The 24,070-nt window shown below is 41.5% G+C and overlaps 2 protein-coding genes across 4 annotated transcripts in view; one reads left to right on the forward strand and one right to left on the reverse strand.

Moving 5' to 3' along the window:
- Positions 1–16,429, forward strand: part of igf2bp2a (insulin-like growth factor 2 mRNA binding protein 2a) — a 57,149-nt gene extending 40,720 nt beyond the window's left edge. For 2 of the 3 annotated variants that reach the window (XM_074659501.1, XM_074659502.1), the window contains 12 exons: positions 123–186; positions 1,889–2,179; positions 2,615–2,749; positions 6,333–6,455; positions 7,452–7,587; positions 9,912–10,049; positions 10,589–10,657; positions 11,337–11,459; positions 11,881–11,955; positions 12,137–12,268; positions 12,464–12,577; positions 13,916–16,429. In XM_074659501.1, coding sequence (XP_074515602.1) covers positions 123–186; positions 1,889–2,179; positions 2,615–2,749; positions 6,333–6,455; positions 7,452–7,587; positions 9,912–10,049; positions 10,589–10,657; positions 11,337–11,459; positions 11,881–11,955; positions 12,137–12,268; positions 12,464–12,577; positions 13,916–14,014 — 1,499 coding nt within the window. In that variant the 3' untranslated portion in view covers positions 14,015–16,429. The remainder of the gene's footprint in view (positions 1–122; positions 187–1,888; positions 2,180–2,614; positions 2,750–6,332; positions 6,456–7,451; positions 7,588–9,911; positions 10,050–10,588; positions 10,658–11,336; positions 11,460–11,880; positions 11,956–12,136; positions 12,269–12,463; positions 12,578–13,915) is intronic. The other variant, XM_074659503.1, reaches the window with a different exon arrangement.
- Positions 16,430–18,964: 2,535 nt separating this feature from the next.
- tmem41aa (transmembrane protein 41aa) lies at positions 18,965–23,463 on the reverse strand. The gene is made up of 5 exons (XM_074659509.1): positions 23,184–23,463; positions 21,233–21,383; positions 20,643–20,804; positions 20,368–20,506; positions 18,965–19,931 (listed from the first exon to the last, which is right to left on the reverse strand). The coding sequence occupies exons 1-5, from the start codon at positions 23,351–23,353 to the stop codon at positions 19,711–19,713; spliced, it is 843 nt and encodes a 280-aa protein (XP_074515610.1). The 5' UTR covers positions 23,354–23,463; the 3' UTR covers positions 18,965–19,710.
- Between the last annotated feature and the right edge of the window lie 607 nt (positions 23,464–24,070).

Consider the following 24,070-nt stretch of genomic DNA (forward strand, 5'->3'; position numbering starts at 1 on the left):
GGACGCGTGTCTGACTCACCTACAGCAACAACAAAGACCTGCTACTGTATGTGTAAATGTGGCCCCAACCTTTGTTTACTTCTGATGTTTTTCCTTTTTTCTCTCTCTGTCTTGTTTCACAGTGAACACTGATACAGAAACAGCAGTGGTGAATGTTACGTACGCAACCAAGGAGGAAGCTAAAGAGTAAGCAGCACAAATAAATCACTCTAATTCAGCAAAGAGTAAGACTTGTGATGTACTTGTTTTTTTTACCAACGTGCATGCACGGACAAGCAGCAGCAGCACAAGCAGCATTGTTCACCTACTTGTCTGTGTACTTTGTGGAGCTGGAGGATTAAAAAGTACATTCACAAGGGTCAGAGCAGGGCCAAATCATGCTCAAAACCGGAATATCCTCCTTCACATTTTACATGTAATTAAACACGGTGACACCCAGGGGAGTTGCGACATAGTTAATGTTAAGATGAAGGCAGTATGTACCTTTTCCTCTCCATGTCAGCGCTCTGTACAACATTTTTCTCACCCATAAACTAGGGCTGCACAATGCATCGAATATTAATCGCGATCATGATTCACACAATTAAATGAAGATGCAATATTGGCGTCTAAAATGAGGGCTCTGCTGCATATCAAATCAAGCGCTTTCTAAACTAACAGCTAGCCTTTGGCTTCAATTTGGGGAGCTGTCATACAGCTGCGTGTGCACTCAACAACTTTTTTCTGATTGTTGTGGCTGCAGTCCAGAGTAGAAGAGTAATATACTGTAGAGCAGATGGGGGAAACAAAAATGCACTGAATTCAGGTGAAGGGGAATCTAAATCTTGCAAAGATTTGCACATTAACAGGGATGTAGGAAAAGTGACAGCAGTGCTTTGTTTATTTGAATGTCATTGTGCAATAAAAATATTTTGTCCCTAAAATCATGCATAATCGTGATCTCAATATTGAACAAAATAATCGTGATTATCACTTTTGCCATAATCGTGCAGCCCTACCATAAACTGAGGTTTTTGAAAAATGGTGCCCGGAGGGGATGAATCTTTAAACGCCAGCTTAGCGTTTTAGTGTGTAAAGGGAAAACATATGTAAGTGAGAACATCTAAATTGTGAGTATGGCTATATAAAAACACGGTATAGGTGATCACAGAGAGCAGGAAGAGACTCAGTGGACCTTTTTCACTGCAGACATTTTGACTTGTCATAGTCACACAGGTGAAATTGATTACATTAACGATGGCCCAGTTCCATTGTGTGTCCCAGTGAGCCACGTCAGTGAGCCAGCATATTAAATACACCTGTGCTTTTTCTATTATGATATGTCTGCAGTGAAAAAGGTCTGTTGAGGCTCAGCAGACAAACTGAACAGTGTACATCCCACTCCTTACCTGATGTTATGCTGTGATGTGCAGTTTAGCTGTTTGACTAAAAAGAGGGCAAAGAAGAAGAAGAGATTGAGCTGTTTTCCTATTGTTAAGATGTTTCAGTGTGGATGGAAATTTATTGAAAATGACCTGAAAGCACTAGTTGTTCTTGCATGTAAACAGAGGTTTACGACAGTGTGGTGTGGACATAGTCTTAGTTTCTCTTTAAAAAGTTCCACCATCGTTGTCATTTGTTCAGAGTGTGCTGCTGATGTTACTTCACTCACCATTGTGTCATGTGCATCATAGCATTTATGACATACACAACCAATACTTGGAAGGAGGTAGCATCATATACACACATAGTTAAAAACAAGTATAAGAATGTTTAAATCATAGTAAATTACTTTTGCAAAATATCACCAACACAGAACCTCTGTACTGAGATATTAATATTTCCTTGTATTAATAATTACAATTGATTATATTGACAATTAGACCCATTTCATTGTTCCACCCCTCAGAGCCATCGAGAAGTTAACAGGACAACAGTTCGACGACTACTCCTTCAAGGTGTCATATATTGTGGATATGGATGCTGCTCCGCCCGACCAGGCTGCCCGCACGCGGCGCGGGGGTCGGTCGTCCCGGGACCAGGGCTCTTCTCAGCCCGGGCCCTCGGGAGACTACGGCGCTCCGCGCACCAGACAACACGACTTCCCCCTGCGCATGCTCGTGCCTACTCAGTTTGTGGGAGCCATCATCGGCAAGGAGGGCCTCACCATCAAGAATGTCACCAAACAGACACAGTCCAAGTAAGCTCCTGTTTTGTTCGTGGTTTATTAACTTCTCAAACAGCTCTGCTCTAAGTTTGACAAGTAAGGCTTGAATGAATTAGACTTTTTGGCACTGTATATCCAGGCTTGCGTTTGAATACCAATTGTCTGAGATTTGATGCAAAACAGCACACAATAAAAACTTTAACTTGTCAAATTTTGGAAATGAGAAGCCCAAATTATTCATTGCATGTTTATTGTCACATTGAATTCTTCTTTTGTGAAAAACACCATCCAGTTCTTAAATAGTTTCTTCTCTTTTCAATACCTTAAATTATTGTCTTTGTGTTCTTCTTTCCAGTACCTTCAATTAATACACAATGCAAGTAGATTTTACTTTGTTCTCTCGCCTCTGTGTCTGTCCTTCTCTACGCTGTGTTCATCTCTCTGTCTGTCTGTCTCTCCCTCTCTCAGAGTGGACATTCATCGGAAGGAAAATGCAGGCGCAGCAGAAAAGCCCATCACCATCCACTCAACTCCCGATGGCTGCTCCTCCGCCTGTCGCATGATCCTGGACATCATGCAGAAGGAGGCCAACGAGACCAAGACGTGAGTATACACTTCAACACGCACAAGCATGTATAAATGTGCACATGAACACACTCGGATGTTGCTTATGCAGAGCATTTATACACTCCCGCAGGGAGATTAGCCATAATGTCTGCAGGGCTGTAATCTTATCCTTTAACCTGCCTGCACACCTTTTAATCTCACTGTGCATTCTCTCGCTTGGACCACTAACACAGTAAATGCAGTGCACACGACACTCTCACATTGGCTAACACGTGATCGCAGCTTAGCATTTAAGAAACGAGGCCAACTTGTCTAATTGGTCTTGACACTTTTAACAAGACACTGCACCTTTTAAACTCTTTGAGCGTCTGCTGGACCTGAGCATCAACACCCAGCTCTGTCTGTTGTTGTTTGTCGAAGGGGCTGCACGGCTTTACATCATACCCGTGATGTGTGCACACAGTCGGTGTTTGAAATAGAAGGGCCCGATCCTACATTCAGAAAAAGACTTGCTTCCATTTAAATATGAAAAATGTTTCCACCAAGATACATTCTAGAAAACATCACGCTTAAATTAGTTTGTTAGAGGTTGATTATTTTGTCGGTTGAACCAGAGACAACAACTTTTTAAATTGGTCGAGTATTGAGGGATAACGCAGTAACCGAACGAGCTGTGAGACGATCTGCGAGGGCAAGTGAAAACCTCTAAATGTTCAGCCATGGCACTGAAAATATTTTAGATAACACTAAGCTACGCTTTCTGTACTCCAACACAACAAACTCTGCCTCGCCAGCACTCGCATTTCCACCATGGATGTATTCCACTATTCCACCGCTGTCTTCCAGCAACACGTCACCTCGCCAGATTCAGAGACTTCTCCTTGAGTGAGACTCTTTCCATAATGTTGTCAGACACTTATAATGACAATCAGAGCCTGTCGTGGCAAAAACAAGCACTTTTAGTGGACGTAAATGACGGTGCCAGCTTGCCCCAATAACACCATATTGCAGCCCGTGAGCAGGGACAGCGCTCTTCCTCAATACTGGACCAATTTCAGAAATTGTTATCATCATTTGTCACTTCGACACAAAAACGTGAAAATATGGGTTAGTATTTTCCAGGTTGAAAAATACCGAAGTTACCCTTTAAGACTGGGCATGCATGTAAAACATAGCAGCATAAATACATTTTTCACGTCTTTTTGTGATAACATCACATTTTGCTTTCTGCCAATCTCCTGACATCCAGAGGAGGTTATATCTTTAATCTCTGGGATCACATCTGTGGTCTTCTTCTTCCTCTTCTTTTGTTTGCTAGGAAGACATCTCACACCGTTATAGGAACAGTTTGACATTTTGGGAAATATGAAAAGCAGGAAACGTCTGCCTATATCTCATTTGTTTAGTCTGCACAAAAACTGAAATGTAACTCACTATTTTATGTTTTAATTAATGAGCTTTACAGGTGCTGATAGGTGGATTTGTTACCATTTGCCAGAGCGAAGCTAGCTGTTTCTCCCTTTTCCAGTCTTTATGCTAAGCTACTTTACTATTTACCGTATCGATCTTCTCATCTAACTCTTGGCAAGATGCCACACCTGCAGAAATTAACATGTCACCTCGGTTGTCCCACACCCTATAATTTCCCCGAGAGTAAGGAGGCCCAACACCCAGTGAAACCCGAACCACTAAACACTGTCATCTCCCCTTACTTGCCCCACAGCTCACCCCAAACTAATTCAACTTTATAGCAACGATTACAGATTATAACACGCCCCGACCTGCCACCCCATCCCCCTACACATAATACACACAAAAACCCAGCCCAAAAGAAACCCCATCTGGTTACCCTCCACCACATCCTACCACACCCTTAATTCACACTTACACCCAACAATTGTCCCACACAACAGAAAAATAGATCAAACAGAAATGATGCTCCTCCTGTCCCAATATCTTTTTACCATCCCCATCTACACACGCACACACATACATACACTCAGGGTTTGTTGTTTTTGTAATAAGTAATGCTTTATTTCATGTATTTGTTATTTCTAATAATTTCATGGAAGTTTCCTGGGCAAAATAGAAACAAAGACTTGAGATAGTTTAGGTAGTTGCATTGAGTTTAAAAGCATTTCCAAAGAAATGTCTTTGAAAAAGGGGCATTAAATATGAGTTTATAATAATCATTTCACAATCAAATCTTCAAGCCTTTGTTGGCTACAAAAAAATCATTAATCACTTGCAAGAAAACCCATTTACTATATAATACTGGATAAATCAGAATAAATATTAGTGAAATAGTTTGTTTTGTCGCCTTTTCCAGGCTTTTGAGACAAAATTAGAGACTTAAACAGCTAAATTAAACGACCATTACAATTTTTACCCATCTGTGCACCAAAGAAATAGATAGGGTTTTGTCGAGCCATTTCATGGAAAATTAACTCTCTTAAATCATCATAGTTTGTACGGCACAAAAGAAAATGAAACTCACTTTCCACCTCACCTAAATTACACAGTTTACACGATCTGTTTTCCTCCTGAATATTTTTTAATCTATCAAGCTCAATATAGCAAGAGGAGGAATACCAGTTCTCAACTGGGACACTAAAGATAAACCTCTAAGATTAACAAGATGCAACATTTGATTCAGGGCCAAATTATTCGTATATATTTAAATTGCATGGTTGCCTGTAAACACATTTTACACTTCGGCATGTTCAGTTGAGCTGCTTTGCGGTGACTATCAGAGGCGATGCTAGTTTAGTTAATTTGTATCAATTAATTTGAAGTGTACCAATTGAACACTGTCACTAATTCCTCATAATTTCCTGGTATTTTCCCAGGATGTTTCCTGGAAACAACCATGTAAGTTGGCAGTAATTATAGGTTGAATACTGACACTAATAGTGATAATTACTGCCAATTTACACAGTTGTTTCCAGGAAACATCCAAGGAAATTATCAGGAGATTATGAGGAATTAAACTAACGAATTTGTAATTTATCAGTTGATGACAAACAGAGGACAATTAAATAAAAAAACAACACCACATAAAAAATCTGTAGTTTTTCACTTGCGTAGAGGGACTCCAGCACATTGTCAGATCCTTTTTGTTTCTCATCTGTTCTTCTCTTCTCCTCCTATTACTGGAAGCATTTTCTGAGCTGTGGTTGTTGCAGCAGCACCTTGTTTACTGTAAACTGTGGTGAGCTGTGTCTTCTTGCAGCAGGAAACGTTTGGGGTGCACGTGGCCAAAAACTGTACAGGAAAATGGGCTAAACTGATCTTCTTTCTTGTAAAAAAAAAAAATCATTCAAATCTAGGTCTTTTTTAAAAAAAATCTGTGTATTTTTCTGTGAAAATCTGTAAAAAAACAAAAAAAGGAAGCATTACACACACATCACTAAATAAAAGGCTCATGTCTTAACATTGTTCCCTTTGCTTTCACCAGCTGGGCAGCTGTCCACATTCCTGTTCATCCACGACATTCTTCACACCGCATTAGTGACACTCAGCAGACCTTGTCTTCTGTTATCTCGCCTAACCTGAGTGTGTGTGTGTGTGTGTGTGTGTGTGTGTGTGTGTGTGTGTGTGTGTGTGTGTGTGTGTTTAGGACGGAGGACATCCCTCTGAAGATCCTCGCCCACAACAGCCTCGTGGGCCGGCTGATTGGGAAGGAGGGCCGCAACCTGAAGAAGATCGAGGAGGATACAGGGACCAAGATTACCATCTCCTCGTAAGTCACTGCTCCCGCCTTCCTCTTTCACACACGCCCACGGCGCTCTGCGGCCAGCCGTACTAGCACACACACACACACGCACACACACACACGCTCACTGGAGTATTTGAACACTTTGATGTGAGTGCTTGTGTGATTGTGGCATTATGGAACAGCAGCAATTTAGACTATTATCAATTTAACCAAAGCACAAATAACAGGCAGCGATTTCAACTTTGTGGCGCCACACCTTTCTACAACAGTGCTCATTAGCTTCTCAGCATGTGGTTTCACTTAACTGAGCTGTTAGAGAACAAACGCGAAAGAGTTGCTCACTGCTCCTTCACTCCAGAACATGACATTAGAGAGGTGGTGATTACACCCCATTTAACGGGCCCTGCTCACCAACCTTCGTTCATTTAGGGCTAATGAATTGCTCTGTCTCTGCGAGCTCTGAGGACGTAATGAGCCTTGAGAAAGAGACAGACTCGAGGAGAGAGACAAAGAGAGACGGAGAGGGTCCTTTTGTAAAGAGGCAAACGGCACATTCAATATTGATGATTATGTGGAATCCTTTCAGAGCGTCCTCCACGTCCACCGACACCAATGGGAGAGCAGATCGGCATTCAGTTTTTTCTGAATGCTCTGATGATGGTGATGTGATGTGAATTGAAACATATCGAGTTGCATTATGGGAAGTGCTTGACCCACACTAGGGAACTTTAAGTCAGACTGTTGCTTCAGTTTCCGTCATTCATTTTTTTCCCCGTCTTTTTCTGTGTCCTCCAACTTTATGGAAATGCAGCACTAAATTGCTTGTTAGCTGAGCAAGAAATTGCAATGTCAGTTTTGATGGTGATGGTGACGCATCCTGCAACAACTGTTAAGTTAGATAAACAAAAAGACAGGAAATGCAATTAAATTCAGCTCAGTCATATCCACCAGAATGTGAGTGTTTCTGTTCTCTTACTTATTTATGTGTGTGTGTGTGTGTTTGTGTGATCTCCCTCGCAGGTTACAAGACTTAACCATTTACAACCTTGAGAGGATCATCACGGTGAAGGGCAGCTTGGAGACGTGTTGTAAAGCCGAGACGGAGATCATGAAGAAGCTGAGGGAAGCCTACGAGAATGACATTGCTGCTATAAACGTAAGCCGAGCTTAAAGGTTAACATCTGCAGGTCATTGTGTGTGTGTCTGTGTGTGGTTGATGATCTCAAGTTGACTCACACAGACTGACAGGTGAACAACGGAGAAGGAGTGGTGATATACGGCAGAATGATATCCTCCCCAGTCAGTGCACGTTACCACTAGCATTAGTAATACGTGTTGTCGTCTGCTTGGTAAATGGATAACAGTAAACAATCGCTGGATAGCTCATCAGTGAGTGTGTGAGCACAGCATGTCGTGTGTGTGTGTGTGTGTGTGTCCACGGAGCCTCTGAGTCACGCTCACTTCCCCGCTGTGTGTCTGTGTTCCTGCTGTAACACACTGCGTTTCCCAGCATCCATCTGATATCTGTAGGCCGCTCTCTCACCCAGCTCCTCTTTCACACTGCCCCGATGACATCACCAGTGCTGCAGCCAGCCAGAGAGGTCAACCTCAGAGGAGGAGAGATAGTGATGATATCACACTCCCTTTAATGCAGAGATGGATGCTGATAAAGTGCCGTGATGATGCTCTTTATGATGAACAGCAGAATTAATATCCCAGTATCTGCTTTTGTTCTCCTTTGTTTTGATTGTACAAATATTGGCCCCGAAATAATCATCAGGAAGTATCACGCAGCATGCGGTTAAATTGTGCTGGCTGGCGAGAGCAGCTCTGGCACCTGTCGGGCTGAGCGTCGGCTCTACAGTAAGCGGTGAGGGCCATCTAGCGTGACACGGTGGATATTACACAAAGCTTTCTGGGAACAAGGAAGTGAAAGGAGGCCTCGTGTCTCTTCACGGACATGAAACCAGAATAGCTGACTTGACTTTGAGGGAGAAATATTTTTATCATGCCATCCCAACAGCAAACAGTCCTATTCTCAGTGATGTGACAATGCATTTTTCAGTCGTAGTCGTCCAGTGGGGTTTTTAAATGGTTTATTCAGCTTCAGAAGTTTTCTTCAGTCATTAAAGAACACTTCATTTTATCTGGAAAATTCTAAATCACCAAATTTAGAGACACGTGTTATTCACAGGACAATGATGAAATACACAAGTAATAGTAGCACTTTTATATGATGGATGGGTTTATACAGTATAATGGAGTTTGTAGTAGTAAACCAGGCCTGTTCAATTACTTATTTAAGAAGGGCCAGATTTGAAAAACAGTGAAGCGCCAAAGGGACATTTACATTTCCTATGTCTGATCTGTAAAGCTAGGAATTTTAATGTGAAAATCTTAGTAGCTTATTGTTTTAATTTCCTCTGCTTAAACAGCCTAGGTTAAAACTTTTAACAGAATAAGTATTTCTGTGCTTAACTAGACATAACTAAGGAATGGGCTAATTACCCTACTAATAAAATAATGATCTTCTAACAATCGAACAATTTTAACACCCATAAACTTGGTTATGTAAGCAGGTTATTTAAAACACAATAATATTGCTTTTGTAAGAAATCATTGAGTAGGCCTCACACAACAAGCAATTAACTATTATCATTAACTAATTATTTTCATTATCAGTTAATCTGCTGATTATTTTCTCAATGAATTTGTTAAAAAATTGGCATATGAAATAGTGAAAAATGCCTTTTAATTGCTTGTTTTTGTCCAAACAAAACCCAAATAAATTCAATTTAGTATAACACAAAAACAAAGAACAACCGTTTACTATTTTTGCTTGATTAATAATTTAATATATTATTTTATTATCAGGATTGTTGCTGTCCACTTGTCCCAGCACATTACACTTTACTTCTTATCTCAAAGGTGATGTAGAGAAAAACATCGAAAACAACAGTTAGAATAGACTGAATCAAGGACTTTTCTTTGTTAAACAGTCTTACACTCATATAATACTGCGGTGGATTGCGTGTAGCGTGCCATTTCTTTTTGATTTTGACCCGCGGTTTTCAAATCCTTTATCAGGCGGAAGATTATGGATGAGTTGGATGATGGGGAGGAGCTCCTGTGCCTAGAATTCATAAGGTTGTTGTCTCACGGCTCCGATATCCATTCAAAAGTCTGCGGCTCTGTGGGACTTCTGTGCAAGCTTTTCCGCAGAAGTATAAATTAGGCATAAGTTGTGCTTACCGTAGAATGATTTCCTTTAAATGTAAACTGTATTCGTCTACATCCTCTTGCAACAGGAAACGACTCTTGGATGCGTGTTTAAAGTGATCTGCTCCTCAGCATATCAGCATGTTTTTCTGTGAAAATTGGAAAAAAAAAGCACCAATGATGAGCCTTAATTAAATCCTAATATATCGTCTTGTTTCTTGTCAACTTGTGGCTAAAGTCGGCCTCTCTTCTTCTGCACAGCAACAGGCCAACCTGATCCCAGGCTTGAACCTGAACGCTCTGGGCATCTTCTCCTCTGGTCTGCCAGTGCTGCCCCCTTCTGCCGGACCACGTGGTGCAGCGCCTCCTATGGCACCGGCAGGATACAGCCCATTCTTAGTGAGTATGATCTTTTTTAACCTCTGCACACACAGCCATAAAAGGTGCTGGAAAATGATTTTTTAAAAATGCTTCTTTTAGAATGACTTTACCGCTGTTGGTTTGACCCGCTCAGCGTAGCTATGCACAGCTCTTGCAGGGATTAGTTTTGACTTGATAGAGAAATTTGTTTCCAGCACGTGGTAAACCAGGTTCAACCTGAAGTGCTTTTTGAAAAAACAACACGGTGTTGACTCAGGTCTTCCTGCATGACATGTTGTACACATTTTGAAACAACCAGAATTCCCCCATCTTCTCCAGAAATGAGTCAGTTTGTCTGTAAAACAAAGTAGCCACTCATTGCTTGGCGAGGTCGAGCCAAAGTGGTGTGAGACAGTGTGTGAGAATGTATTTGCGTGCTTCGTAGTCAAGAAACTTAGTGTGTGATTCACTGCGAGTTTATGCCCTGAAATTCCCCCTAATAAGAGCTCGAGTTGAGTACGTGCATGTGTCTGGAAATGTGTTGTGTGCCATCTGATCGGTCTGCTTGTCACTTTCAGAGTCACTCTTCACATCTCAGTGGCCTGTACGGGGTTCCTCCAGGAAGTGCCATCATCCACCAGCACTCAGTATGTTCCTTGCGCTACAGTCAATGTTGCCTTGGTGATCAGAGTCCTAACCACTAATTTCTTGTTTTTTGTGAAGCTAGATAAATATTTTAATAGTTGAGGGCATTTTTTATTGCACACAAGAAGCTTAGGATGTAGCCGTTTGTGTTGAGGAAAGTCTCTCTTTGCCTTATGTGTATACATGGGAATGACTACCACAGGATAAAGAGGAAAGAGGACGATATAAGACTCATCGACAGGAAGACATAAATACCAGACCATGACAACCTCTCAGTCAGCGTCTATGGCATTCCTGCGTACCATCACCCAGTCACCAGAACACCACAAATATTTCTGGAAGGGGACTTTTCAGCCCCTGTGGCTCATAAAAAATTCACTTCATAAACCTTGAGTACATGAGTTACCATGCTAAGAAAAACAAAAACACAGGGCAACCCTCGGCCCTAATAGGAAATATTCCGCTCAGACCTAGCGGGATGTTTACCCAAAGAGAAAACCCTCGAAAAGGGCTCAATTTAGCTTTTCTTGCATGTGGTGTCATCATTTTCGGCTGCTCTTCAAGTATCTGACGAGTTAAATAAAACATTTTGTAGCTGTTTAAAGCAGTTTTTTCTCTGCAACAATCAGCAGTAGAGTTTAGTAAGCATGTGTATTTTTCTGTCTGGTCTTTTTTTCCCAGCAACAGGCTCCAGAACAGGAGGTCGTCTACCTCTTTATTCCAACTCAGGCAGTCGGGGCCCTGATCGGCAAGAAGGGCCAGCACATCAAACAACTCGCCCACTTCGCTGGAGCGTCCATCAAGGTGGGTTTGTCAGCGTCAATAGAGAGAGAGAGAGAGAGAGAGGTGGTCAAACCGTCTCTCTGATCGACATGCATCGCATTCTTTGAAGCGATAAGGTGAACAAGTTGTCAGTCGGCGCTGGCTGAGTCAGCAGCGTGTCATGGCCCACAGCTGAGGATGTTAGTTATTTATGGTCACAAAAGGAGATGACTAGTGAACTGAGTTTTTCAGAAATCCCCTCAAGCTCCGTCTGGAGAGGTGGAACAGCTGGTCAGTGAATTCTCATAACGTAATCTAAAGCTATTTATTTGCAGGAATTTACAGACTTCACACATGAGTCAGTGGTTACATGCAATGATTGACCACAGAGCAAAATCACCAGCTTTTGGACACATGTTCCCCTTATTTGTCTCCGTAACCTGTCTATGTGTGTGTGTGTCAGATTGCCCCAGCTGAGACCCAAGATGTTACTGAGAGGATGGTTATTATTACTGGACCCCCGGAGGCTCAGTTTAAGGTAAAGACACAATGAACGTGTGTATGAATATGCATTAAAATTAAATTATTTAACGTATGCAACCATTTTAAGGATAACATTGCTACATAAAATGAATATTTCATTTGTCCTGTATTATAGTAAACATATGTCCCCACTTCCCCCAGTCTCTCCGTGTCTCATTCCCTCCTCTGTATTCCAGGCCCAAGGTCGGATATTTGGGAAGCTGAAAGAGGAGAACTTCTTCTCTGCGAAGGAGGAGGTCAAACTGGAGACGCACATCAAGGTTCCCTCAACCGCAGCTGGCAGGGTCATCGGTAAAGGCGGCAAGACGGTGAGTTGATGCTTGAACTGAACTGAATTATGGTCAAGGATGGAAAAAAAAGTTGCTTTTTACTTATAAGCATCAAATAGCACTTGGTTTGCTTTGTTTCAGTTTACCTCAATGAGTAACGTCAGTGTGCTTTGTAAGTGAGGCTGGAGGTGAAATTCAAAGATAATGATCTCTGGAGTCTTTTTTTTTTTCCAGGTAACCGAGCTGCAGAACCTTACGAGTGCTGAGGTCATCGTACCGCGGGACCAAACTCCAGATGAGAATGACGAGGTCTTTGTGAAAATCAGCGGGCATTTCTTTGCCAGCCAGGTACTCAGAACAATGTTTAAGGGTAAACTAATACAGGGGTTGTCAGTCATTTGGTTGTCAAATACATCTACCTAAAGATTGGCTGCACTTGTTATTAACGCAGTGGCAGTCGGGTGTCATGTAGGTGGCGTATATGTATATACAGTATATATATATATATATATACAGTATATCTATAGGGCTGCACGGTGGTGGTGCAGTGGTTTAAATTCTAACAGCAAGAGGCTCGCAGGTTCAAACCCAGCTTGGGGACCTTCCTCTGCAGAGTTTGCATGTCCTCCCCAAGTTAGCGTGGGTTTTCTCCGGGTTCTCCGGCTTCCTCCGACAGTCCAAAGACATGCAGGTTAGGTTAATTGTTGACTCTAAATTGCCCGTAGGTGTGAATATGAGCGTGAATGGTTGTCTGTCTTCATGTGCCCTGTGATAGCCTGGTGGCCCGATATCAGCTGGGATATATATATGTATATATATATATATATATATATATATATATATATATATGTATATATATATATATATATATATATTATTTTTTTTACCGATTTTTTTATTAGTTTTACACCATTCAAGCATATATTATTCCCAATTGCAGAAAAAAACATGCAATTCATCCACCCACACAGTCCAACCCACCCCTCTTGATCAATCTATGCAATTGATTTACACATAGGATTTAATTAAAGCTGAAGTAGGCGAGATTGGAGCAAATATGTTTTTAAAAAGGTGCTCCTAATGGCATCTACAAGATTTTACAAGCCGGAGGAAAACAAGCAGTAAGAACTGATCTGAGGTCTGCTGTCCAGCTGCTCTCTATGAGAGCCGGCTGTCAATCACTCGCGAAATCGGTGATCAAATATGAATCCATATTATGTTACGTTGATGCCTATTTCTTGCCTCAAATGTTTTCAGAATCATCTTGTAGTGCACGGTTGAGCTGTAAAATTTGAAAGTTTGTAACGCAGTTGTAAAATCTGTTGAAGGAATGCCAAGTTCTGGTCACATGACCGGTGCACAGCCAATAGGAACGCTCTCTCAATGAAATGACCTGTGATTGGTCAAAGTGTCCTGTCACGGGCTAGATGTTCTAAAGCCTGAAAACAGCCATGAGGAGGTGCAGAAGTCTAGTTTTCTCTCAGAACACTTGAATTACAATATGCTGAAAGGTTATTATGGAATTTTTGCCCAATGATGCCAAAGATATATACTGCCTACTGCCACTTTAAGTCAGTCTATTTTATTTTTCACATTTTTTTTAAATTGTCCGTTATTCACATGGACATGAATACCTTGTCACATATCGATTAACCCCTCGTCCTGCATGTGATGTCTCTCCAACAGACTGCACAGAGGAAGATCCGGGAGATCATTCAGCAGGTCAAACAGCAGGAACAGAAACACCAGCAGGGCGGCGCCGTGTCACCGCACCACTCCAAGTGACCAGCGGGGAGGTTCCGGCGGGCGCCAGCCAATGAATGTAGCCCTCCCAAATGGACAGAGACCTACCCAGACAAAGGCCAAGGCCAAGGGGGACATGCAGGGCAGACCAGCAACACCGGGATCAAAACCAAAGAACTTCACTAGGGGGGAAACAAGTGAGAGCCAAAGGCTGAGGGGCATTGTGTGCACTGCCAGCCCTGTGAGAGCAGATAGAGCGGGAGGAACCATACTGATATCATATAACAAAAAAAAAAAGACCAAAAAAATCTACAAGAAAGGTGGAAATGGCAGAGGATTTGGGAACTGTTGTCTTCACAGTTAATAAGGTAAACAGGAAGTAGTATGTCGCCCTGCAAAACGTTATCTCTTTAGTTGGACTAACATAGGCCTAACAAACTGATAAAGCAACGGTATTAACACCAGTGTTTACGAAGCATTGTGATTTTGGGTTAGAACGAGAGTGAGTGACGATGGACACCTTCTCTCACAAGAGTTTGAGATATTCAGATTGCAAGATTAAATATCCTTAGCAGTATTAACACAAAGTAGAAGAGTATATTGATACACACTGAGAGTACGCACTGTTATTTTCCTATCAAAAATGACAGTACAACTCGGTGTAGTTTTTAATATGTTTGCTTGTTCCAGAGATTGATCGGGCTGTGACAGCCACAGAGAGCAGTTTCCCTTGTTTGTCCACATGATAGGCCACTGAAATCAAAAAGAAAAACCCCTATAATAAGTAAATATGGTGAATGGGTCTTTGTAACAAGCCTGTGTGTGTGCCAACGCAAAAGATAACGTCCCTTTGAAATGTCTCTCACCATTCATATCTGATGCTTCACTTCTTTTTGTTTCACTTTTGCGAATTTCTGCTTCACTTTCTCATCACTCTCTCTCATCTGGCTTGTGTTTTTTTTTTTTTTTTAATAGTAGAAAAATATTTGTGGTCAAGAGACACCTTTTTCCCCCGTAGCCTTTTGATAACATTGAACTGACTGCCACTTTCACTCAACAGAGGTTAAATGCAACGGAGGGATTATTATTTTATTTTTGTTTACCAGTAAACTGGTAAAATCACTCTCCCATGCTGTACAGTAGAACACATCTACATTCATGCTTGTTGTCCTGATATTTACTAGGGTGTCTCTAAAGACATTCTCCTTGACGAGCAGAGCAAAAATTGACGTCTTAAAAAAAAAAAAAATGGTGCGCCTTTGCTTGTCAGTCATTTTGAATGTGCACCGCCACACGCTCTGCCTTATGAGGACGTCACAGGGGCCGACACAAAGTGTGAGCTGAGGGCCCAGAAAGGGGACGAAGGGTTTAAGGGCGGGTGCAGACTCGTGGTGTGTGGAGTGGCAGTGAGGAAACGGTTTTGGGTTAGAGGGTGGGTGGGTGGGGGGGTTTATGGGGAGGCACTGTATGACCTGTGGTACACACACAACCGCAAACGTGACCGCAGCCGCGTTTGGCTTTAACCCTCTCTTTGTCAGGGAGCTTTCTAAAACGGCATGACAGCTGTGAATGTACGATATGCAGCCTTTTTAGAAATATCACCCCTGCCGTGTCCAGCCGGCCGGCCCAGAGGCACAGACGCACAGATTGTCATTCTCACTCTCGCTCTTTTTCCTTTTTAACCTTTTCTCTTGTGTTTGTTTTATTTTGGCGAGCTGGCCGACCTCTCTGCGAGTGCGCTGGACACGCAGGTCCTGGTGTCCCTTTGTGCTTTACTTTGGAGACCATGGAAGCTTGTTGCCTTATTTTGTCACCTTTCAGACATCATCACCCATCAGCTTCATCTTCCAGACGCAAGGTTATTGCCAATACGCACAGCTTCCTCTGTGAGTGTGCGTGTGTGCGCGTGTGCGCATGTGTGTGTGTATATATATATAAAAAAGAGAGAGTAATATTTATGAATCTATTTTTTTCCTATTTTGTGATGAGAGCTATTGATAAGAAACAAAAAGAAAACAAAGTCCTTTTCTTTTTTTCCTCAGTGGGACACTGCCATATTATTTTGAAGGGAAGTGTTTATTTTCTTGAAAACTAGACTATGAATAATAATATAAATAAAAAAAACCTGAAAAAATAGGAGAACAGTAAAGTGAACCACCGCGTTAACTTTGGTCAGGATGTGAACAGTGCGCATGTCAGTATTGTGATCTACCTCAGGCTTCAGGGTACCTCAGTCCAATCTTTCATTTCCCCTTTTTCCACATTTTGTATGCCTTGTTAACTGATCATTTTGAGCGTTTTTAATTTTCTTTTTTAATGAAAAACAAAAAAGAACAAGACAAAAGATCTACAGTAATCTCTAGACTCTTCAGGTCCAGCCGACTAGTGAAACTTTGTAGTCAACTCTGTTGGACTGTCTTTGCCTGGACGCCATACAACCTCTTAATGATAGAAAAAGGATTTCCAAGTACATTTTTGCTAGAAAGGAATGAAGAGCAGGATCTAAGGGGTACATACCTGCCCGAAGTGGTTCTGAATGTGGATGTTGTGTACTGATTTCACCATCAAAAGAAAGAAAAAGATACAAATCAGTTGATAGAAACAGAAACTAACCAACTGTACCTCCTGTTTTTCCCAACTGTACCTCCAGGTTTTTTTTTAGACTTTTAAAAAAAACAATGAAGTTTATTCACTTGTGGAAAAAAAAAAATGAATTTTTTTAACAACCCAATTCAATCTTACCAGCTCCATTTGATAACAGCATACTCTGGGGTTGATTTGAAGAAAACACGAAGCTGCAAAAATACACTGACGGGACTCTTGAACATGGTTTAAAAACCCTAGTCTTCTGTGTAGAATGTAGAACAACTCTAGTCGTTGAAATGTCACTGTGTACGACAAGATAACTGTATATCTGTAAACATGTACAATATAGTCACACATAAATGCATCGTCTCTCTAGAACACTTATCAGTCTGCACCTGCGTTGAGAGAGATGGTGGGAGAAGTTTAGAGCGTCACAGCTTCCCTCAAAACTGACCTCTAAATAGTTTTCTCATCAATCCACCGAGTTAATTTTATTTTTTTTGTTGTTGTGCTGTACATTTCAGAATTACCTCTCAGAATCCAAGGCTGACTTTAGTTACTAAAACCGATGTAGGGCAAAAGAATTAAATAAATGAATGACATAGTGAAAGTTAGTTTGTCTTTGGAGTTCTTTTAACTGTCGAGAGCTGGTTTTTACTTTTTTTCGAGGGCAGACTTTTTGTCATCAGATGAGGTGGATCATTTTTGTCCTAGTGAACACAGACAAGCAGTGCTAAAAATACAACATTAAAGGTCTATCAAACTCACACAATGCCTCAGGCTGCTTCAGCGAGCCTCCCCCACAGCCGGCACAGTACCTCATACTGATGATGATAGCTCACCAGACCTGATTCAGATACCCTGACCTTACCCACACCAATGCAGTACGGTGCTTCTACTCCAACGCGTTGACTCCTGTGGCGGTCTGCTTCACTGTAGTAGGGCATGTCGTGGAGGAAACGGCTTGTCACGGTAGCACTGGAAATTGTAGTTTGTCACTCATGGTTTGTTTGACTTGTCAGGAGTAGCTTTTTAGAGCAGTTTTTGAAGTTGAGGCTCTTTTCTTTGCATTGCAGAGGACTCTTCTGTCTCTCTTGTGTTTTTGGCTCTTTACACAGTTTAAAGGCGGGTTTCCCTCCAGCTGGTTCGGTTTCACTGTGGTGTCGTCAGCACTGCGTCCTGGTTGTTGAGACATCTGTAAAGCTGACCGCAAAATGAGGCGAAACTTGTCAAGATTTTTTTTTTTACTTCCAAGGATTGGTGTTTCTAGGTTTTGTGGGGTGTTGCTAGACATTAATATTCAGAAAAACCACAATCACACACATCACTGAGGGTGTACTGTGTTGTTAGTCATATCACATGGTGGTTGGATAGTTTAGGCTTTTTTTTTTTCTTCCTGTTGATCTGGTTTTCTCGTCATTTACACTGATTTAATAATGTAGTCCGGCGCAGTAGCTGCGATTCTTTGCTTTAATATTCATTCCTGTTAGATCACTACCAATAATACTAGCTGTTAAATTGTGGTTGACAAATATTCTCTAGCTAGGATTTTGAGCAGATTTGGGAATCAGAATGGCAAAATACATGAATTTGTGACATGCAAAGAAGGAAGGTTGACAGAGTAAGTCTGATAAAATCTTGTTCTGTCTTTGCGACAGAACAGAAAAAAGGGCATTCAACAACCATCCAAAAAATCATAGATTAGCTGAGGAAGGATTTAGTAAAGTCTGGTTGGATGTATGCAGAACCACAGCAGTGTTTTTGTCCTGTCTTGTTGTTAAATGGGAAAACACAAAGCATTGCATGAGACTGTTGTAGGCGATCCAGTATGTACACTTCATATAGCACCAGACTTTCAGTAGTGGTTTTTACATGGATCCATTTCTTAACTGCATTTCACCATTTGGGAGATTCCTTTTGTTACAACCCTCAAGTCCTACATTTCCCACGGGCCCAAAAGGTCCCAAACACCTCAAGGTAATCGGTGACTGTGCGCTAGACAGACATATGATCCATTTTTTAATCCATCTCGTGGATCCATGCCTTTCTGGTAACAGCCATGCTGTTGTTTTGAGTTGTGAGTGAACTGTATTGCTGAGCAACCTGGATCTGAGCAATAAAGAATATTTGAAAAAAAGAAATGTTGTTTTCTCACATTTACTGTTTTTTCAAAGTGTTTTCACCTCTGAAATAAAAAAAGGTGTCACGTCATTTGTGATCTGACACGCCACAAATGTAGAAACAGAAAGCTGACATAACATTTTACACCTTAAACCCACACCAAGATTTTTAAAATAACACCTGAAAAGAGGCAGCAAAGAGAAGCAATATTAAGGCTTGATTTAACAGAGGCCTCACGCTGCCTGAATTAACTGCACATTCACTTTCAGATAAGAAGCCAGTTGATTAGATATCATGACATTTAGTCACAAACATCATGATCTAATTCAATTAGTTATTCAAAATAGACCAAATTACACAATTTGAAAAAAAAAACTGAGCACAGTTTAAAAATTGTCCAACCCACTGTATTACAATTTATACTGAAATTGCAAAATGCAAGAAAAATACAACTTCCAAGTTGTATAATATATGCTGCAAACATGATACATATTTCAGTTACAAAAAAAAATAATTCACACAAACCCAAAAAACAATCGTCTGAACCATCCAGCCACAACAAACATGAGCAGGCTGTTACATTGACGTTTCCACTTGCCCATGTTGGAGGTAGAAGTTTGAAACAGAGTCTATCAATTCATGACAGGCACTTGAAACACTAACTGTTTACACTGAAGCAGTACCTTAGTGTATAATAATAGTGCAAGAGCAAAGTCTCCTTAAAATCCTTCCCTCTCTCCCTATGATTCCCGTACATTCATACATCTATATACATGCTGTGCCCATAGAAGTTGTGGCACAGAAACACCAACATTTGGTTACACAAAAATACTTGGCTTCAAATCCCACGGTGACTTTTTAAAGCTCTTCATCTCCATGTTGCTCCAGAAACGTAAAGCTACGTCCAGATAAGAGAAACCTTTACACGTTGTGCGTGGGCAAAGTTTTTCTGAAGAGTCGCCACTTTAAAATACATTCACTTTTGAGGGCAGAGATGGCATCGAAGCGCCAAGGAACAAGCTCAGAACAAATCACTGGACCTTCTTATCTGTGATGAGCCCGTTCTGCGATGGGACGTCCAGTTTGAAGCGCTTCTGACTGAAGCGGCGGATAAGGGCGCCGGGCAGCAGAGCCACGCAGGCGACGGCCAGCAGCTGCAGCAGCCTCTCCCAGGAGAACAGGTCGTCCAGTGACGCCACCTCAGACAGCATGACGCCTGTCTGGACACAGATGAAGTTGTACGGCAGGAGGCCTACGAAAGCAGATAGCAGATCAAAAACAAAACTGTAGTTAGACACATTATACGAAGGATTATTTGCAGTGTTGAGAGAAATGCTCAATAAATACTTTAAAGCTGAAGGCACGTAATAAAAACACGCCTAACAATCTGCATTTGCAGCTTTTGTTAATTGTCACCTGTTGCTTTGAAACTCATTAAAAACTGCCACAGTCACATTTTGAAACTAATGATTTGGCAAAGTTGGTCATATTAACTGGCATGCAATCTAATATGAGCGTATTCCTTTTTCTCTTAGTTAGAAATACCATAGAAAATGGTCTGTGTTGTGTTGATTTAGTGTGTGAGCTTCCTGAGTAACACGACGTACAGTACGATGAATGTGTGCGTCGTTGCATCGTTTACTGACGGCTCTAATGAGCCGTGAATCAGGTGATCCACGTGCGCTTACCGATGAAGACTGAGGAGAAGAAGAAGGTGATGGGGATGTTGACAATCGGAGCAGACATGTTCAGAAACCAGTTGGGAGTCATGGGAAAGAATCTCAGGAAGAGCAGGAAGAAGAACAAACAGTCCTGGTTCTCCTCAACCTGGGAGATAAAGGTGAGACGTTAAGCGAGATGTTAGGACAGTAGATGCATGTTTTTTGATTGTCAATGTTATGTTTCCACATTAAACATGTGTTTGTGCCTTGAATGAGTTGTTAACATGGTGTCACTGGTTTACCTTCGTCTGCAGCATGGAGACTTTATCAGGGAAGAGGTTGACGATGTAGCGCTTTCCGAAGGCCTTGGACAAGAGGTAGCACATGGTGGAGCCCACAGTGGTGAGCACGGAGGCAAGCAGCAGTCCTTGATACGGTCCAAATATAGCTCCTGCTAAAATGTTCTGCACGATGACAAGAGGAGAGGGCCTGGGTTACAAGACATCATCAACTGTATCTCTTCCCGAAATACTGTGTGATCTAAGAGTGGTTTTAAGTGTAAGACGTTGGTTGTCACTGTAACCAGCAGGGTGTGTGTGTGGTTGATGTCTCTTCTCTGTGCTGACTAAGTGGGGAAGAAAAACTGTCACAAACGTCTAACGTTGCCGACGTACATAAGTCTGGCGTCCCTTTGTTGCTTGAGCCAGCTGAATATTTTTATCCTCTACAGTGTGCCTTTAAATAAGAGACCCATCCTTTTCATTTTTCCTTAAAGTACGTCTCAAGCCTTATTTCTTTTACACCTACCAGACATGGCAATGTTTTGTCCGATTTAAATCCATGTCATATTTTTCTATCCACATTTTTTTTTCAGTCTTATTTTTTAGCATACCAGAAACGAGGATCCGGGAATGGCGAAGGACTGCTTGTAGAGATACGCACTGCAGAACAGTAGCAGGACATATCCAGTGTGCTCTGTCTTGTAAAACTGCAGGAGCTCAGCCAGTTCCCTCAGCTCCTCCAAGTCCGAGGGGAACTTCAACCTGCAAGAACATCCATACGCAAGTTAGTCACATCATCATTCTTCTATGAACAAGACAGGGACAAAAGATATAATTGTAATCAACAATATTTCAATATTGACAAACTATATCTATTAACCAATACAAAATCATATAAACCATTTCACAGTTGTAAACATAAACATTCAAAATGTGCCTATTTCCTGTTGCAGTAAATCGAATGACGTCAGCTGACAGGAAGTTAACATGGACCCAAGCTGTTGCCTAGCAATGCAATTACATTACAGTCTATATCAAATATTCAGCATTTTGTACTGATAAATTAAGTTTAAAATTATTTCTGACATATTTGTTTAGATCTCATCATTTACTAGAGATTACACTATTTGATTAAATAGCGTTAGTTTATTAATCGATAGAATCTGCAGAAAATGAATCTGCTATTTATCTGATAATCAATTAATAGTTTAAAGGTCCCATATTGTAAAAAGTGAGATTTTCAGATCTTTTATATTATAAAGCAGGTTTTAAGTGCTATAAAAATACTGTTAAACTATCAAAACGCTCAATCCACAGAGAAACACACACAGCCCGTATTCAGAAATTGGGCGTTTAAAACAAGCCGTTAAAATTTCTGTCCATTTGTGATGTCACAAATATACAATATTTAGACCATTGCACGGTTTTAAACGTAAACATTCTAAATGTGTCCCAGTTTATTTCCTGTTGCAGTGTATGTGAATAACATCAGCTGACAGGAAGTAAACATGGACCCACACCGTTGCCTAGCAACGCAATTCCGTTGAAATGCACTAAAACGGAGCGTTTCAGACAGAGATGTTGGCTGGGAGTTTATTACTGTATTCATGCCCAGCCAACATTTGTATGTGGAACCCATGTGGGTAGTAAATGGGCTGAAAAATGGGCCCTATATGGGATTGTCCATGGGTTCCATAATGGCCCTGTGCCAATTGCCCTTGTGGGTTTCATGCAGGAATACACTAGGTGTTATATGGGCCCAATCTGGGCAACATAAACCAAAACCCATCTCGGCCCCAGGTTTAAGTTCTATGTGGGAACTACATGGAACTACATGCCCTGAAATATGGGTTGTAAGTGGGTTTGTCCACAGTTTCCATGTTGGCCCCCATGCCAGTTACCCTTGTGGGTTTCCTACAGGAGTACACTGGGTGTTATATGGGACCAATCTGGGCAACATAAACCAAAACCCATCTCTAATTTCCCATTAGTGACCCCCCTAGGACCCACATGGGTAGCCCACTTGGGGGAGCCCATGTGGGACCTATTCAGTTGACTCAACTGGGCCACATTTGCGTTGCCCATTCTGAGCCCATACACTAATTTCCCATTAGTGACCCACCTAGAACCCACTTTAGTTGATCCAAGTGGGCCCCAGATAAGATGCCCATTTTGGGCCTATACCCACTTGGTATGAAATATGGGTTGTAATAGGGTTTGTCCACAGTTTCCGTGTTGGCCCCATGCACTAATTTCCCATTAGTGACCCACCTAGAACCCACTTGGGTAGCCCACTTGGGGAGCCCATGTGGGACCTACTTAGCTGATCCAAGTGGGCACCAGATAATATGCCCATTTTGGGCCCATATACCCATTTGGCACCCAGGTACCCCCAACATAACCCATGTGGGGCCCACATAACCATATTGGCTGGGTGGTTGTGGTGTCTGTGTGTGTGAAGGAGAGACTGCATGAGCTAGGAGCATGCATTAGCTGCCATGAGTGATAGTACTGTTACAGTCTATGTATTAGAGAGGTTTATATAACATAAAAGCTACTGACCTGCTGGGTTCCTCGGAGCTGTCAGTGGACTCAGCTGTCTCCACATGTTGTTGTCTCTGGTCAGCTGGATGAGGAGGTCTCCTCGGTGCAGCAGGAAGGTACAGAGACAGAGAGTACAGGTACAAGCTGGCTGCAGCGATCACAGCGATCAGTCCGACAAGTGAGCGCATATTCCCCCACTGTGTCAGCCAGGAACACTCAGGCTTCACCTCTTCGTGTTGTCAGTGAGAGAAATACTGGTTCTTCTGCTTCTTCCTCTTCTTCTCTGAAGTTTGACTGGTAGCTGGAAGCCTTTAGTGTTGCGTTTACTGCCATCCTCTGGAGGTGAGTGTCCTAGCTAGTCATAGTAAATAATATAATGAGAATTAAGTCACAAGTTTATGAGAAAAAAGTTGTAATATAATGAGAATAAAGTCAATATTATAAAGTAGTAATTTTACGAGTTATTTTCTTTTTTTCTCATAAAGTTATGACCTTATTCTCAGAATATTACGACTTTATTCTCATTAAGTTATGGCTTTATTCTCGTAAAGTTATGGCTTTATTCTCGTAAAGTTATGGCTTTATTCTCGTAATATTACGACTTTATTCTCGTAAAGTTATGACTTTATTCTCGTAATATTACGACTTTATTCTCGTAAAGTTATGACTTTTATCTCGTAATATTACGACTTTATTCTGGAAATGTTAGATGTTTTTTCCGTCAATGTGGCCCTAATACTCCGTCATACATTTGCGCTTTGGTCCTCACTGTATTAGACTTATATACTATATACTTAGACTATAAACGGTGTTACCTTCACCACAATGCTCAAATGTTTTGCGGCTCCAGACCGATTTTTTTGTTTTTATTTTGACTAAAATGTCTCTTTTGATAGTAAAGGTTG

The sequence above is a fragment of the Sebastes fasciatus genome, chromosome 14 (genome assembly GCF_043250625.1).
Source record: "Sebastes fasciatus isolate fSebFas1 chromosome 14, fSebFas1.pri, whole genome shotgun sequence".
Taxonomy (NCBI): domain Eukaryota; kingdom Metazoa; phylum Chordata; class Actinopteri; order Perciformes; family Sebastidae; genus Sebastes; species Sebastes fasciatus.